The sequence below is a fragment of the Rhineura floridana genome, chromosome 10 (genome assembly GCF_030035675.1).
Source record: "Rhineura floridana isolate rRhiFlo1 chromosome 10, rRhiFlo1.hap2, whole genome shotgun sequence".
NCBI lineage: Eukaryota > Metazoa > Chordata > Lepidosauria > Squamata > Rhineuridae > Rhineura > Rhineura floridana.
The window spans coordinates 85,868,419-85,886,428 of NC_084489.1; the positions used below are offsets into that span (position 1 = coordinate 85,868,419).

An 18,010-nucleotide genomic window follows, 5' to 3' on the forward strand; every position below is an offset into this window, starting at 1 on the left:
TCAAATAAAATGCGGAAATTACCAGGTAAGGAAATGTTGGGGAAACGGTCTGCGTCTGTGTTGGAATTGCTTTTTAATATGTTTTTTTTAAAAGCCTTTCTTTTTCTCAACAATATGTTTTTAACCCTTTTTATTTAAGATGTTTTTAAAGCTTTTTAAAAGAATGTTTTTAAAGTTGTTTTGTTTTAATGTATTTTAAGGTCTGTGTATAATGTTTTAGGGTGTTCTTAGTGCTTTTGTTTGCAGCCCTGGGCTCCTGCTGGGAGGAAGGGTGGGATATAAATCAAATAATTAATAAACAAACAAACTGCTGTCTGAATGCAGCCCTGGTAAGCATTCCTTGAGGCAACAAGATCAGGCCTGGGAGTGTTGCTTGGAGGCTTTGGTGAATGGCACAACACATGGCATTGACTCTGGGGTTAAAGTTGGGGCTAGTAGGTGAAGAGGGCCAGATTTGGCTCTGAAGCTTCTGAGAACTAACCATGCCACTAACAGTGGGTAACCATGCCGTTGTCCTTTTCAGGTTTCAAGGAGACAGCCTTCCTTTACGCCATCTCTTCAGCGGGGCTCACCCACGCCATGGCAAAAGCCTGCAGTGCCGGGCGGATGGAGCGCTGCACCTGTGATGAGGCACCCGACCTAGAGAACCGCGAGGCCTGGCAGTGGGGCGGCTGCGGCGACAACCTCAAGTACAGCAACAAGTTTGTCAAGGAGTTCTTGGGGAAGAAATCTAACAAGGACCTGCGAGCCAGGGTAGACTTCCACAACAACCTGGTTGGCATGAAGGTGAGTGTATGATGGGGGGGGGGTCCTTCTAGTACTACTGGGCCCAAGACCTGTTAGGGAATGGTGATACAAAGGGGAGGGGATGCTGACTCTTTGCTGTTGCATTTTGGGAGGTGGAACAAAAAATTCATGCTGCACCTCTCTGATGGGTGGTGGACATTCTCCACGCCTCATCAAAAATGCCTTTCAAAAATGACGCCATCATTTAAAAACGATTTAATATTGCAAATAAAATGAAAAGAAGCCAGCGATACTGGCTCATGTTAACAATAATAATAGTCCATCCATCCTAATTTAAACATACACAGACAGTCTCATAGGTCCCAGTTTGGAATGGAAGGATCTGTCAATTTCAATTCTCTCTGTCTCTCACATTTCTGGTCTTAAATTCAGTTCTCCACGTTTCTGCAGCAGTTGATGTGTGCGTGTGTTTTAAATCCTCATGAAAATTCTTCAGCATTTTATTGTGAATTTCTCCTGATAAACACATTTTTGTATGCAGTTTTAACTGATATGCACATTTTTTCCAAGCAGTTTCTCCTCAGATGATGCATTTTTGTATGCCGTTTTCACAGTGTATGCATTTCATAGACACTTTCCCCTAATATATATGCATTTTTGTAAACATTGGTCGGTTGGCAAGCTGCATTGCAAAATTCAGATAAGGGCGAATTTCGAAGGATGGCTGTGTTTCAGTTCTCATATTGTTTCAGAAGGTGCAGATTTGATAGAATTGGCTTTAAATACAAACTGAATCTATTTCTCCCTCATCCCTAGTTGCAAGTTAGGCTTTTGCAACTTGTGCAGTAGCACCCCAAACTTAAAAAAAAAAAACAGCTAGAAAAGCTGGTTGAATTTTCTGAGATTCTGTTTCAGGGAAAACAAAGGGCGCCTGCACAGGGAGGGGGAACTGGTCAAGGTAAGCTGATGCTAATAAGATTTGGGTTGGAGCAGCGTGTTAATCAGACCTGAGAAGCTTCGTGGGAGTGTGCTATGGGGGTAGCTTTGGGGTGTGGCTTTCTGGAAAGAGTCAGAGAGAGCGCTGCAGAAAATGATTTGTGTATGCAGATGGGACATAGAATATCAGGACTGTGGAGTCCGCAACTTTCTGCCAAACTCAAAAGCTAGCATTTACGGCAAGGATATTCACTTCCATTTCTGTCCTGTTTTTCCTCCTAGGACAGCCTTCCTCAGCCTGTTGTCTTCCTCCGGATGTTTTTGGACTTGTGGCTGGGATTGCTGAGAGCTGTAGGACTGGGTGTATAGGGAGGTCTCCCCCATGGTACACACTAGCCTGATGAAGTAGGTTAGGCTGAGAATAACTGGCCCAGGTGACTAAGTCGGCATTTGGACCCTGGTCTCCTCAGGACCTGGTCTGACACTCTGACCCTTGCATCCTGCTGGATGCCCAAACTTGGCTCCTTAGACTTGAAAGCAGGAGCTTGTCATTTGAGGGTATTGAGGGATTCTCTGTTACTAGAGCCCTAGAACTCACACAAAACTATGGATCCTGTGGAGGAGTGATGATTAGGGATGTGAGAATCTTGATTTCTCATTTTTCCATTCTTAAGTTCTGGTCTCTGCATTTCCACATCAGTTTGCAATTTTTTTAAAAAATCCTCATGAAAATGTTATAGTGCAAATTTCTCCTAATACACCCATTTTTAAGTGCAATTTTGCCTAATTTACACATTTTTGGAAAGCAATTTCTCTAATACAATGCATTTTTCCATGTTATTTTCACTAATATATGCATTATTATGCACACTGTACCCTTTTTGTATAAATTGCTTGGCTGGAGAACTGGACTGCAAAATTCAGAGAAGTGTGAATTTCAAAGGATGGCTGTGTTTGGGTTGGCAGGCTGTTTCGGGAAGTGTAGATTTGGTAGATTACCCTGTAAATGTGAACTGAATTGAATTTCTTTCCCATCCCCAGTGACAACCGAACCAGCTTAAGGCTGGTAAGACAGCTGCGGCCATTTCTGGACCGGGATAGCCTGACCACTGTTGTCCATGCAGTGGTAACCTCCAGGCTGGATTACTGTAATGCGCTCTATGTGGGGCTGCCCTTGAGGTTGGTCCGGAAACTGCAGCTGGTGCAAAATGCGGTGGCGAGACTGCTCACTGGGGCAAGGTATCGCCAACATGTCACCTTGCTGCTGAAAGAATTGCACTGGCTGCCCATTTGCTACCGGGCCAAGTTCAAGGTTCTAGTTTTGGTGTACAAAGCCCTATACAGCTTGGGACCAGGATATCTGAAAGACTGTCGTACCCCTTATATACCCAGTCGATCACTGTGCTCTGCAGGTGAGGGCCTCCTGCAGGTACCATCTTATCAGGAAGTCCATTCCGCACAACATAGGAAACGGACCTTTAATGTGGCGGCACCTACCCTGTGGAACTCCCTACCCTTAAATATTAGACAGGCGCCATCTCTGTTATCTTTTCGGTGCCTATTGAAGACCTTCCTCTTTCCACAAGCCTTTTAAGTTGAGGCCTTTTTCCCAGTCTGCGTCTGTGTTGGAATTGCTTTTTAATATGTTTTTAAACCTTTTTTAAATATGTTTTTAACCTTTTTTCTTTTTTTAAGATGTCTTCAAAGCTTTTAAAAATATTTTTAAAGACGTGTTTTAATGTATTTTAAAGTCTGTTTTTTATTATGTTTGACAGTGTTTAGTGCTTTTGTTTGCCGCCCTGGGCTCCTGCCGGGAGGAAGGGCGGGATATCAGTCAATTAATCAATCAATCAATCAATCAATCAATCAAAAGGCTGGGCTACAGCTGGGCTAGCGGTCTAGAAATGTGCATGCCAGTTGGAGCCACTGAAGGTGTCTTCGCCAAAGCACCAGCTTGGTGGTCTCTCAGCAGTGTGGAATGTTGTGTTTTCCACTACACCACACATGTGTGGGCAATATGCATCTGATTGCAATGGCTCTCCTCAGGCTTGGTAGATGGGCTTATGCCAGCCAGTCCTTTGAACTAGCAGCTACTTGCTGCTTCTGGGACAAGGAGATCCTTTTCCTTGATTCCGTGCTAGAAGTCAATTTCTGGGTGACGCATCTCTTCCAATGCCAAGCTTGAAATATGCCCCCTATGCTGTCATTGAAATGTTTTCTTCAAGGAGCTTCGTGATGGAGATGTCACTCTCCCCCCTCTCTTTTTTGCACCCTCCCAGCTCAGCTGTGCACCTTTGCCACCAAAGAGGGCACAATAATTGCGCTCCCCTCAGCCCTGTTGTGCCCATTTCATGCCTCGCTAAGTGCTTACGAGATGACCTCAATGCTGGTGACAAGGTGAGCTTGTCTGGCACAGTGAGGGGAGGTAATTAGCCAGAAGGGCTTTGCTATGCTCCTTCTCTCTCTCTGATGAGCAAAGGCTTCAGCGTTCCAGATCTTATTTAAAAAAGAAAGGAGGGGAAGCAATTTTCTCCTCCCTGCCAGATCCATCTCAGCTCATTCGACTGTTCTTGGGAAGGGAGTAGCAGTGATGGAAGTAGGAGTGAGAAACTGCAGACTTCCTCTTCTCTCTCTCTCTCTCTCTGCTCACCTGGTGCGCCAAGGTCACTGGCAGACTGGTTGCTGGCAATCACTGCTCCAACAGCTGATGGTTGGGACTTGCGCCTAAATCGATTGGTTGTATCCTTCTAGCAGTGCCTCAACTTTTGTCTTCTGTATGATTATCACCACCCACCCACCAACACGCACAAATTCTCCCCTCAATTGCAGTTCTCCCTTTGTATCCCATTAATGAAAAGTCAAGAGTGTTAGCACACTTGATTTTGTTCCACCTGGCCAGAGTTAAGTGATATTTTAATTAAATCCCCCTCCGCCTCTTGCCTGCATTTCTCAGCAAAGTATCATTAAGCTTGACTTTCTGACTACCTCTCTGGAGCGTTGCTAAGTTCCTTAATCCCCAGAAGGGCTGACCCCTTTTTTCCTTTCTCTCCCCCCCCTTCTACACACCCCATCCCCGTGAGCTATGCCTGGTCAAGTGTGTCTTACAAATCTGAGGGGCGCTGTGAAAGGGGATGCTGTTACCCAGAGCAGAATAATATCTGCCTGCCTATGCAGCCACTGAGTAAGTCTGTGAGTGAGCAGAATTCTACACCTCAGATGCTTTCCTGGATTCCAACCCAGGTGCAGAGCATGGGGCATTGGCTCTGTGGTGTAGAGCACATGTGTTGCATGCAGAAGGCCTCAGGTTTGATCCCAGTCCTCCAGAAAGCGCTGTGGGAAGACTCCTGTCTAAAACCTGGGAAAGCCACTGTGTAGGAGGCCAGGGTGAGTAATCCAGACTGACAGGCTGGATCTTTACCTTCCCCACCTCCTGTGGGCCAAATTTGATAGGTGTGCAGGGTTGCTAACCACCCAGTGTCACAGCTACATCAGTTGGCCTGTCTTTGCTCCATCAGCTGATGGTTGAGACTTGGAAAAGGCTGTGCATACATTGTGATGTCAGGTGTATGGCACGTGAGCATGGGTGAGCCAAAACGCAGTGACAGCTGGTGCCTCCATGTCAGCCGGGCAGTGGCATCTGCTCCAGGTTTTAGTCCAAACTTTCAAGTTTGGAATCAAGCTCCTTGAAAGTTTGCAGTAAAACCCAGAGCTGATTCCACTGCCTCACTGACATGGAGACACCAGCCACCACTGCCAAAATGGTCTTACGAGCCAAATGGCAAGGCCTCTCGGCTCTGATGTGTGTACGAGAGGATCCACACCCTTGTAGGAGACAGTACTGAACTGGATGGACCACTTCTGCTGGTTGCTTGTTGGAGAGTTAGAGCCCACTGGCTACTCTGATGTCACTCTGTCTTTCTGGTAATTTCTCACTGTACTGAGTAGAAATGGATGTTGACACAGGTCAGGTGTACAAGAGCGAATATGTATCCATCCAGGCAAATGGCTGGCTAAGTAGCTAAGACCTTGATGGGGCAGGGAGTCCCTGTCTGATTTCAGAGTGTGGTTTGGTATGTAAGGAGCTTCACTCTGCCCAGCTGTGTAGCTGTAGGGTTGAGTTTCAAATTCTTGTCTCGGTATCTGACGAGGAACACGTTAAGTAAGGAAATTATAGGGGGTGGCCAAATCTTTCCATGATGAAGCCTGGGTTTGCATGCGGAAGGTACCATATTCAGTTGTTGGCTCCAGATGCACTGAAAGCAGCCTTCCCCGACTTGGAGCCCTCCACGTGTTTTGGACTACAACTTATCCAGAATGGCCACGTGGTCACGGATGACGGGAGGCGTGGTCCAAAAATAGTTTGAGGGCACCGGATTGGGGAAGGCCTAGTTAAGGTGTCTCTGATAACTGAGGAGTCCACCTGAAGGTTTGAGAGAGCTGCTTTTAGTCTTAAGTACCAACCTAGATGGACCGACAGTCTGTTCAGATGTTTATACTAGTTTAAGGTGGGAAGAATGCCTTGTATTAACAAAGAAAATGGAAATTGTATAAATTAGGCCAGTTAAATGAATGGTCAAGTCAGTGGGGAGGGGGAGAGTGCTCTTGCCTTCAGGTCCTGCTTGTGGGCTTCCCATTGGGGCATCTGGTTGGCCACAGGGAGAAGAGAATGCTGGACTAGATGGGCCATTGGCTCCAGCAGGCTCTTATATGTAGAGTACTGGGAAGTACAATGACAATATCTTGGAAAATATTGCAGAGCGGAAATAACAAACATCCAGATTTCGTTTATAATTCTCCTCTACTAACACTACAATATTTTGGTTTAGATTGGTTTTCTCTTAAGCACATTCTAAAAAATGTTCCTTCTATACTTTAATCATTTGATGTGTATTTAGCTCTTTCTCACCCGAACTCCTTTTGTACCATTTGGTCATTTATTACATATAAACAAATGTCCCTTGCGTTCTTTATGAGATGCTGTATTGCTCTAATTGTTATATACATCTTTTTAAAAGAACCTTAACAGTATTAGAAATAAAAGGAGATGCATGGACAATCTTCTTTTGCATGCTCCACTGAACCCCACAAACATCCGGGCCAGAGAGCATTTGCCCACTTCCCCACTCCGTGAATCTATGAGAACCAGTGTGGTATAGTGGTTAGAGTGTTAGACTAAGCCCTGGGAAACCATTTGACTTTTGACTTCAAAAGAGGAAACTTCACAAAAATGAGGGGATTGGTAAAAAGAAAGCTGAAAAACAAAGTCCAGAGGGTCACATCACTCGAAAATGCTTGGAAGTTGTTTAAAAACACTATATTAGAAGCTCAACTGGAGTGCATACCGCAGATCAGAAAAGGTACCGCCAGGGCCAAGAAGATGCCAGCATGGTTAACGAGCAAAGTCAAGGAAGCTCTTAGAGGCAAAAAGTCTTCCTTCAGAAAATGGAAGTCTTGTCCGAATGAAGAAAATAAAAAAGAACACAAACTCTGGCAAAAGAAATGCAAGAAGACAATAAGGGATGCTAAAAAAGAATTTGAGGAGCACATTGCTAAGAACATAAAAACCAACAACAAAAAATTCTATAAATACATTCAAAGCAGGAGACCATCTAGGGAGACAATTGGACCCTTGGATGATAAGGGAGTCAAAGGTGTACTAAAGAACAATAAGGAGATTGCAGAGAAGCTAAATAAATTCTTTGCATCTGTCTTCACAGAGGAAGATATAGGGCAGATCCCTGAACCTGAACTAACATTTGCAGGAAGGGATTCTGAGGAACTAAGACAAATAGTGGTAACGAGAAAGGAAGTTCTAAGCTTAATGGACAATATAAAAACTGACAAATCACCGGGCCCGGATGGCATCCACCCGAGAGTTCTCAAAGAACTCAAAGGTGAAATTGCTGAACTGCTAACTAAAATATGTAACTTGTCCCTCGGGTCCTCCTCCGTGCCTGAGGACTGGAAAGTGGCAAATGTAACACCAATCTTCAAAAAGGGATCCAGAGGGGATCCCGGAAATTACAGGCCAGTTAGCTTAACTTCTGTCCCTGGAAAACTGGTAGAAAGTATGATTAAAGCTAGATTAACTAAACACATAGAAGAACAAGCCTTGCTGAAGCAGAGCCAGCATGGCTTCTGCAAGGGAAAGTCCTGTCTCAGTAACCTATTAGAATTCTTTGAGAGTGTCAACAAGCATATAGATAGAGGTGATCCAGTGGACATAGTGTACTTAGACTTTCAAAAAGCGTTTGACAAGGTACCTCACCAAAGGCTTCTGAGGAAGCTTAGCAGTCATGGAATAAGAGGAGAGGTCCTCTTGTGGATAAGGAATTGGTTAAGAAGCAGAAAGCAGAGAGTAGGAATAAACGGACAGTTCTCCCAATGGAGGGCTGTAGAAAGTGGAGTCCCTCAAGGATCGGTATTGGGACCTGTACTTTTCAACTTGTTCATTAATGACCTAGAATTAGGAGTGAGCAGTGAAGTGGCCAAGTTTGCTGACGACACTAAATTGTTCAGGGTTGTTAAAACAAAAAGGGATTGCGAAGAGCTCCAAAAAGACCTCTGCAAACTGAGTGAATGGGCGGAAAAATGGCAAATGCAATTCAATATAAACAAGTGTAAAATTATGGATATTGGAGCCAAAAATCTGAATTTCACATATACGCTCATGGGGTCTGAACTGGCGGTGACCGAGCAGGAGAGAGACCTCGGGATTGTAGTGGACAGCACAATGAAAATGTCGACCCAGTGTGCGGCAGCTGTGAAAAAGGCAAATTCCATGCTAGCAATAATTAGGAAAGGTATTGAAAATAAAACAGCCGATATCATAATGCCGTTGTATAAATCTATGGTGCGGCCACATTTGGAATACTGTGTACAGTTCTGGTCGCCTCATCTCAAAAAGGATATTCTAGAGTTGGAAAAGGTTCAGAAGAGGGCAACCAGAATGATCAAGGGGATGGAGCGACTCCCTTACGAGGAAAGGTTGCAGCATTTGGGGCTTTTTAGTTTAGAGAAAAGGCGGGTCAGAGGAGACATGATAGAAGTGTATAAAATTATGCATGGCATTGAGAAAGTGGATAGAGAAAAGTTCTTCTCCCTCTCTCATAATACTAGAACTCGTGGACATTCAAAGAAGCTGAATGTTGGAAGATTCAGGACAGACAAAAGGAAGTACTTCTTTACTCAGCGCATAGTTAAACTATGGAATTTGCTCCCACAAGATGCAGTAATGGCCACCAGCTTGAATGGCTTTAAAAGAAGATTAGACAAATTCATGGAGGACAGGGCTATCAATGGCTACTAGCCATGATGGCTGTGCTGTGCCACCCTAGTCAGAGGCAGCATGCTTCTGAAAACCAGTTGCCGGAAGCCTCAGGAGGGGAGAGTGTTCTTGCACTCGGGTCCTGCTTGCGGGCTTCCCCCGGCACCTGGTTGGCCACTGTGAGAACAGGATGCTGGACTAGATGGGCCACTGGCCTGATCCAGCAGGCTCTTCTTATGTTCTTATGTTATGTTTAACCAGGGTTCAAATCCCAATTTGGCCATGAAGCTCACAGGGTGACCCTGGGCCAGTCACTGCCTCTCAGCCTAACCTACCTCACAGAGTTGTTGTGAGGATAAAATGGAGAGGGACCATGGACGCCACTTTGAGCTCCTTGGAGGAAAGGCGGGATAGAAATGCAGTAAATAAATAAATAATGTCCTAGCTTTTAGAAACTGTTTTTTTTTCTAATGGGAAGAGGACATGTTTGGTTTGTCTCGAACCCTGAACGGGAGCACTCTGTGGCGTTACATCTTGTTGCAGGCGCGCTTGTCTCTTGTTGGTTAACGTTTGGTTCCTTTTCTGCAGGTCATCAAAGCTGGTGTCGAGACCACTTGCAAGTGCCATGGCGTTTCAGGGTCCTGCACCGTCCGGACGTGCTGGCGGCAGCTGTCTCCGTTCCACGAGATTGGCAAGCAGCTGAAGCAGAAGTACGAGATGGCGCTGAAGGTGGGCAGCACGACCAACGAGGCGACGGGTGAGGGGGACATCTCCCCGCCCAAGAGATCCATCCCGGGCCATGGTGACCAAATCCCAAGGACTACAGACCTCGTCTACATTGACGATTCCCCGAGCTTTTGCCTGTTGAGCAGGTATTCGCCCGGCACGTGGGGCAGGAAATGTTACAAAGACAAGAACTGCGAGAGCATCTGCTGTGGCCGGGGCCACAACACCCAAAGCCGCGTGGTGACCAGGCCCTGCCAGTGCCAAGTCCGATGGTGCTGTTATGTGGAGTGCAAGCAGTGTACGCAGAGGGAGGAGGTCTACACTTGCAAAGACTGACGTGGGCATGGCGAGGGTTCTTGTGCTCAAGCGGATAGCCTTTAATGATGGCAGAGGGTCACCCATGGAAGTGAAACAGGGTTTGAAAGGTGTTTCATGGTGACTGAAAGCTATGCTGAGATGATGTAAGCACTTTGTTAGGGTACTGGTGATCCCCCCCCCCCACGCCGTTACCTTCTTATTCTCCCAACTTCTGTCTTCTCTGCAAATCAATCTGAGGTCCAAGTGCAGGGAAACAAGTGCTTGTCACGTGGAGTGTGTGTTGACTTTGGGGGCAGTTGAGCTACTGCCGAAGAAGTGACAAAATGATTCACAGTGACTGGAAGGGATTGCTTTCTATTCCATCTAGGTCCTTTCCCCCCCCCTTGCCATCCTCTGCAGAACCTTGGCTACATAAGGTATTCTCCTTGGGTATCAAACTATGTGTGACCTATAACATGGCCGTGTTTATTCCGTGGCTGGCCTGACTGTCTTGAGAGCCATAGGGAGGAACTAAAGAACCCGTTTTACGAAGAACTTGTCACCAAAAGCGTATCAACGGACAGGGTGGTGATGTTGGACTTCTACAACATCTCTTCAAGAAGGGGAATTGAAGTTAAGAAGTTGCATACGAGGATCTCCAAAAACGTGGCTTAAATGTGGCCTGCTTGAAAGGAGGCTGTTCTGGTACCTCAAAGAGGAAACTTTTGATTCTGCACTTTGAATCAGAGATTGTGTGAATTCCTTCCAAATGTTTTTTGGTCCAGCCGGTCAAGGTATCTCTTTGCACACTCCACCTCCATCCACCGTTCACTTTTTTCACTTGTCACCTTCATGATCTACTTTTGTCAACGATAAAACCACTAGAGGCCTTTGTAAACCAGCACCCTATATTTGTTTTGTACCTCTTATTGCTCCAAGACTCGCCCTGTGGACGCTGCTTTAAATTCCAATGCATAATATAATCCAAATTTCCAGACATGCAGTTTTGGCAAGCTGCCTTTTTGACGATGGAGAAACCCTGTTGCCTTGTGGGCCACAATACTGCTTTTACTTTTTCCTTGAAAGCCATTCTTGACCAGATCGCACATCCCAAAATTCTACATCTGCTAGGATTTCATTCCTGTTACACTCAACAGTGGTAGCGGTATGAACTGGCACAAATCTCCATATTGATCTCTATAACATTTTTTTCCCTTAAACCACTAGATTGAGGCTTGCATTGTAGAAGTTACAAACAATGAATAGCGACAATTAACAGCAATGAAAATATTGGATTCCAAGTGACTGATTAGGAAAGATCAAGGCAGGAGGAAAGGAAGCCAGAGAAGAAGCAGGACAGCAGCTACCAAAAGCACTGGTGGTCTGGCCTCTGCTTGTCATCCTTCCGTTGCTTTTAAATTGGAACGTTACAAATTTTGTGGCTTGGCACTGCTGACTTTTCTTCTTCAACAATCCTACTTGGATTGGAAGTGTCTGGCTAACTTCCTGGCGAAGTGCCGTTGTAGGCAGTGATAATTAGCATTAGGCAATTCTGATTCTCCAGTAGTAGCAATTTTTCTACTTTTTTTAAAAAAACCTTGTTGACCTGGTTTTCAGTGGGGAGCTGGATAAGATAAACCTTCTGCATGGTTTCCATTTGCGTGCCTGGGGCTGTCCTGTCTTCCAAGGACGCTCTCTTCCTTTATTGGAGCTTCTTTAAAATAAATAAAAATAGTAGCCACTCGCTTGTATCTAAGGTATATTATTGTGCATCTACTGGGAGGGGATGGCTTTGACTGGCTTTGTATTCATGGGAACAATCAACCAAATTTGCAGCCTGGGGTATTGCCATACTCTTGAAGCTGGTCAAGAGTCAAAAGCATTACCTGCTTTCTTTTGGTGGTCCAGGATTCTGCAAAAGTGGAAAACAGCAGTTCTTGTACATCTTTTTGAGGCCAGTTACAACAGAGGTGCAACCTCAAAGACGCCTGCTCCCCCTCCCTCTCTGCCCTGGTGGCTCGACATGGCTATGTGCAACAGACTCATTGATCTGAACTGTCCTTGGTTATCACACGGGATGGACCAGTCCTGAAGTTCTGTGCAAAAGTTAAAAAAAAAAAAAAAGACTGAATAGAAACCTAGTATTCAGTGTGGATATATATATGTGCCTAAATATAAATATTGAACATTTATTTATTAACCCTTTCAGAAGGACCTTCTTATGGTTTCAATGTGGTATTATGTTTAGTCCTCACTTGAGTATGCTTGAGCTCTTCCCCCCCCCCTCTTTTTGCACACACGCATAACTTTGGGAACAAAGTGTCTTTTTTTTTTTAAAGGTCTCCAACAAAATTGGGCATGGCTACAGAGTAAGATATGTGCCACATTCTTCAGGGTTTTCTCTCTTCCTGTGTGTGGGATCTAACTGAGATTAAATATGTATTTTAATACCTATTTTGTGATAAAACTTTTGTACAGCTTTCCCATAAAAACAGTTCACAAATGGATCCATAAGTGGGATGGAACAGACACATATTGCATTGATATGGACTAGATATTGGTTCATCCATCCCTAATCTTGGAATGGTACCTTAACAGCTGCTAGAACTGAGAAAGAAGTATCATTGTAAGCTGAGTGGAGAGCCAAATTGAGCAATCTTGCATTGGGTGGGGCTTGGAAGCACAATTTGTGCTTTCCTCCTGGGGAGTTTTTTTCTGATTTGAAATAGATTATTTGGCAAGGATGACTATGTAACTCAGAACACTGACCCTACCCCCAAAGAGTTGGGTTGAAGAGAGTCAGGGAGTTTATCTCCTCATCCTAGCCAGCAACTTCTTGGTTAGTCCAATGCTCCTGGTCACCTGTCCAGCTTCAGGGATTGCAGGAGCCTTCTCTACTTCTGGCCCTGTCCCCCTTATCAGCTATGAGTGGCCTTGCTTTCTGGATCTTTGCCTGTCTTGACAGATGAAAGAACAGGCATCTGCTCATATGCAATTTGCTGGGCTCTAGCCCGCACATCTAGTTTTTTGCTTTCGTTGGTGTTCAGCTCCATTGAAATCATCCAGATTGAGACCAATGTGTAAAGGCTGACTTTATGTAGAAGAGTTTGCTCAGTGTTAGTCTTAATGGCTGTAGCTCAGTTGGTATTCAGAAGGTCCTAGCTTCTCTCCCCAAGCTCTCTAGGTAGTGCTGAGAAAGGCTTCCTGCCTGGAGACTCGTTGCCCGTCTGTGTAGATAGTACTGAGCTCTTGGGCCAATGGTCTGACTCTTTCTGTGTCCAAGTTTCTCTGCAATAAACACAAGAGGACTTCCATGATCCTTTGATTACTGTTAGTGTTGTGAAAAACCCTGGTTGTAGGAAAAACTGACCCCATGGATGCCACGACTGCGTTTTGGCATTTAAGTCTGGCTGAATGTTTTGTTCCCCAGAAAGCCAAAGTGTGGACTGGCCAGCTTGAACAGCTTGCCCATATGGGTAGTGTAGCGCTGTGATGGACCATAGGAGCCTAGCTTTTCTGCAGATGTTGATCAACCTGTTCGAATCGGAATTGGTAAACTGCAAAATGCATCTTCCTGTGAAAAAATCTTCTCCAAACCCAGAAGAGGGTTGTAATCAGTCCTATGCATTTGGGAAGGAGCAGGTCTATGGGGCTTCCTCTAGGGATCTGCATAGGATCACAGCCCTAAATTATATTGCATCTCCTAGTAAATTGGCTGTATATTCTACAGGTGGCCCTCTCATGACTCAGAGCGGAGCAACCTCCCATTGGGTGGCAGATCTGGGAGTACCATTAAAGACGGTCAATTACAATCCTATGACTTTACTCCTCAGTAAGTCCCACAACTCTTGTTGAATGGTGTGAATTCCCCTCCCCACAATGGACTTCCCTTGGAAAAACTCAAGTTGAAGTCTTCTGAGCTGAGAACAACAGTAAAAGGCCATCAATTTTTTTAAATAGTTGAAATGTGGCAGAACAGTAAAAATTTGCAGCTGTATATTCTGGAAATATAGCTCTCAGTTGTGTACTACTTCTGCATGTGCAGTGCTTTATTCAAGCATTGGCCCAGTTTGTGTATCACAGTAAACCATAGTTAATGGTTTTCCATAAGCAACCTACCTTGCATGCAGAGGAAGCAAGTCACGATTCCTGGCTTAGTGTTGTGTCCAAACCCAAGGTTCATGGTTTGTTTCGCTCAAATAAACCGTGATTAATAATCCAAGAACGAACCTTGGCCACAGACCGTGGAGTGCTTTTTTGTGGGGTGGGGGAGCGAAACAAATCGCATTCCCTGGTTTGACTGCAAGCCAACGGTCATGCTTTGTTACTCCCCAGTGGGGAGAAGCAAAGTGGATGCAATGGGCTCATGCATAGTAAACTGTGGTTTTTATGGCTTAGCATGATGTGCAAAAGTTGTCTTGTGTGCAACAGTGCAAGGGGAGAAGGGGAGAGTCTCTTGCAGGGCAATCCTCCCCACGTTTGCTCAGGAGCTGGTCCCACTGAATTCTGTAGGACTTGCTCCTGAGCAAGTGTGTGTAGGATTGTGGCTGTTGAGCTGAGAGGCAAAGGAGTGAATGAACTACTGAGTGGGAAAAACTCTTCTTTGTATAATAATTCACGCACTGAAGCCTGGGGTGTTTCTGTAAGTATTTAAGAAATGTATTTATGTTAATGCAAATATTATTGCTTTCTTGTAATATTATATATATATATTGTAAATAGTAAGGTCTATTCTCCTGTGGTTTTTAATATATATACTGTATATATAAATAGTATTGAAGCACATGCATTAAATTGTATAGGCAGGTGTAATACACATTCTGTTTTTATTAACCCCTTTTTGAACTTGGGAGAACTTCTATGGGCCTTTTGTCAGTCCAAGGTCATATTACAAGTTATCCTCCTCAGTAAGCTTGATGCCAGTGCTTTCTTGACCTTAAATCCTGGGTGGCCATCATGGTGCCCTCCAGATATTGTTGGATGCAGACACCCATTAATCCTTGACCATTAGCCATGCAAACTGAGGCTGATGGGAGTTCGGAGTCCCAACACCATTGGGAGGACGTTGCATGGGCTATCCCTGCTGAAAACATTGGTGGGAAGAAAATAGACCAGGATCCAAAGTACTACCCTTCGGAGAAGCATCCAGAGGCTGGCTTGTGTCCAGTGAGATGTGTAATTTCAAGTTGACACTCATGCTAGATCTCAAAACTGCTCTGGACTCTCCTTGGTTTCAGAAAAACCTTTGAGCAGTGGAGAACAGCGGGGAGGTTTCTGGTGTTTGAAAATGCATGTCCAAAGCCCTCTGATCTAGTTCCTTGATGGTTCCTTGGATGATGCTCCTTGGAGGCTGTCTATGGAACAGAAAAAGGGAAGGGAAGTCCTTAAGGCAGCCTTCGTCAACCTGGTGCCCTCCAGGTGGTGTTGGACTACAACTCCCATCAGCCCCAGCTAGCTGGAGATCACCAGGCAAATGGATGCCTTAACATCCATGAAGCCTTAATGAAAGTGTCCTCCAGTGGCTGAGAACCAGCAGAGTTCTTGGATCCTAAATCTTCTATATTGCTTGCTGCTTGCATCCCTCGGGGCTGTTTTGTACATTAACATTTTTAGCAAACGCTCAAACTTACACTACGCAATATTTTGTAGAAATATATATATGCAATATGGGTGCATACTGCAGAGTATTTTTTTATCAGCTATGGTGCCGTGTGGCACGGACCCATTTGAAGAAAGACTGCATTCCTGCAGTCTGTGAAAGTTGTGTGAAAAGCCGGTAGTTTAAGAGTTGATTTTAGGATTTAAAAAACACACACTCAGAAACAAAATCCAGGACATGGTGTGTTGAACTACTGAAGTTACAAAGAACCTGTGACTATCCCTGGAGTCAAATCCTTAAGGGCCAATGCACCCAACGGACATGTTAAGACAATGAGCTGACTATCATTGGAGCTGCCCACCCATTGCATTGGATTCGGCACTGTCATGGAGATGGCATCGTCATGTGCCAAACGCTAGCTGGGCCCAACATATCTCTGCTCTAAATGGGCCATTTTTTTTGTCCCATGACCTAACAATGGGCTCACTCTCTTTGTAGCCCGGAGGTAAGCTGTCTAGGCCACCCGTGGCTGAAAATGATCTAGACTTTTTTGACGCTTAACACATTGAATGTGTCTTAAGATAGACATGGCCCTAGTCTGCGAGTCTGATCCTTGAATATTTGAGTGGCGGTTGTTTCACTCTAAAACAGCTGGTTTTAATTAACCTAAGAACGATCACAATGGTTGGCTCCTTTGTAAAACCTGGAGCAATGCACTTGGACCTTCAGTCTTTAGCCAGAAATTAAAAAGGAAAGCATTTAGCTTCTTCTAAATCTGACTCCATATGAGACCTAACCAAGGAGGAAGAGAGAATGGAGTAAAACCCACCACAGCTTTGCTAGCCCAGGGAAGACCAGGAGCATTAATAAGGAAGGCTGGAACATAGGAAACTGCCTTTTGTTGAATCAGACCATTGGCCTATCTAGCTCAGTACAACCCACACTGATTGGCAGTGCCTCTCCAGGATTTCAGGCAGGGGACATCCTCAGCCCTACCTGGAGATGCTGGGGATCGAAGCTGGGACCTCCTGCCTGTGAAGCAGATGCTTCCAAAACATGTCCAAAAGATTGCAGGGAAGGCAGAGGACCTGATAAGAGTTGTTGCTTAGCAGCGGTTCTTGAACGTTCATAGTTTCAGCCTCTGTTTTTTTGGTTCTGGGCACAACAGAGAGAGGTGATCTCTTCGACTCTCCCCAAAAGCCATCTTTGTTGTGAGTTCTTAATTTAAGAAATTGCCATTTGAATTTGGACCAGCATCCCTTCATTTCTATTGTTTTGTTTTTGGATGCATGGGTCATTCTCATTCAACATGGCATCATCCCAGCTCATTTGACGGTTGCTGATTCCACCTTTCATTCAAGCAGTATGAATGGGGACTTGGCAGACTGGTTATGCGCCCTCGGGGGGCAGAGTTCCTTTTGGGGAGGGTTGTGAGGAGCAAATGCTAACATATGAAGGATTTGTAGTATGCAATTTCTATGGGGTGGGGGGTGGTTAACGTCTTATGGGGGCCTAAATTATTTTTCTCTACCTCATATGTACAGCTTCGTTAGGTATAAATCTGATTCTTGAGTGACTGTGGCGAATGTATTTAAATTATTTAACATCTTTGTATAACAAATGAGAACAAATGAAACAATAAATGTATTTTAAATTATATATGGAGCCTGACTTCGTATCTTCTTTTTTTTTTAAATTAAATTTATATCCTGCCCTTCCTCCCAGAAGGAGACCAGGGAGGCAAACAAAAATACTAAAAGCACTTTAAAACATCTTAAAAACAAAAGACTTTAAAACATTAAAACAAAACATCTTTAAAAACATACTGCAGGGATGAGACTGTGCTGGGACCATCAAGGGGCAAGCATTTCCACCTGCCTTGCCCCCCACCCCTGCTCTTAGTGACATTTGTTTGGGGACTGTCCTTTACCAGGAAGATGAATGTTTTTGGTTTGCTGTTCCTGTTTTTTAGCTTTTCCATTATTGTTAGTTGTTATTGTTAGTCTCTTAATGTTTTGATGTTTGCATGTTCTGCTTTGTACGTCGCTTAGAGTGGCTGACAATTCAGCCAGATAAGCGACTAATAAGTCGAATAAATAAATAAAACAAAACATCTTAAAAACATCTTTAAAAAAACAACTTTAACAACATCTGAAAACCAATTAGATATAATCTAGCCCCTTCCACAAATGCCCTCCCTTCCACAATCCCCTCCCTCATCTTGCTGCGGTGGATGATGGCTAAAGATTACCCCCTTATGTCTGCCTCAAAGTGGGGGAGTATGAGCCCCATGGTCTCCAAGACTTCCAAAAGTTTCCAAAAACAGTGCTTTCCACTGGGAATGCAAAGGATTGCCAACTATAGCATGATGCTGTGTCCAACTCTTAATTATAGCAGAGGCGTGGGGATCCTTTGGCCCTCTAAATGCTGCTAAACTA

At 44.6% G+C, this 18,010-nt stretch overlaps 1 protein-coding gene across 3 annotated transcripts in view; it reads left to right on the forward strand.

Annotated features, from left to right (window-relative positions):
* The window catches only part of WNT9A (Wnt family member 9A), a 76,709-nt gene extending 59,514 nt beyond the window's left edge, over nt 1-17,195 (forward strand). For all 3 annotated transcript variants that reach the window (XM_061586888.1, XM_061586889.1, XM_061586890.1), the window contains 2 exons: nt 524-786; nt 9,539-17,195. In XM_061586888.1, coding sequence (XP_061442872.1) covers nt 524-786; nt 9,539-10,012 — 737 coding nt within the window. In that variant the 3' untranslated portion in view covers nt 10,013-17,195. The remainder of the gene's footprint in view (nt 1-523; nt 787-9,538) is intronic.
* The last annotated feature ends 815 nt before the right edge of the window (nt 17,196-18,010 follow it).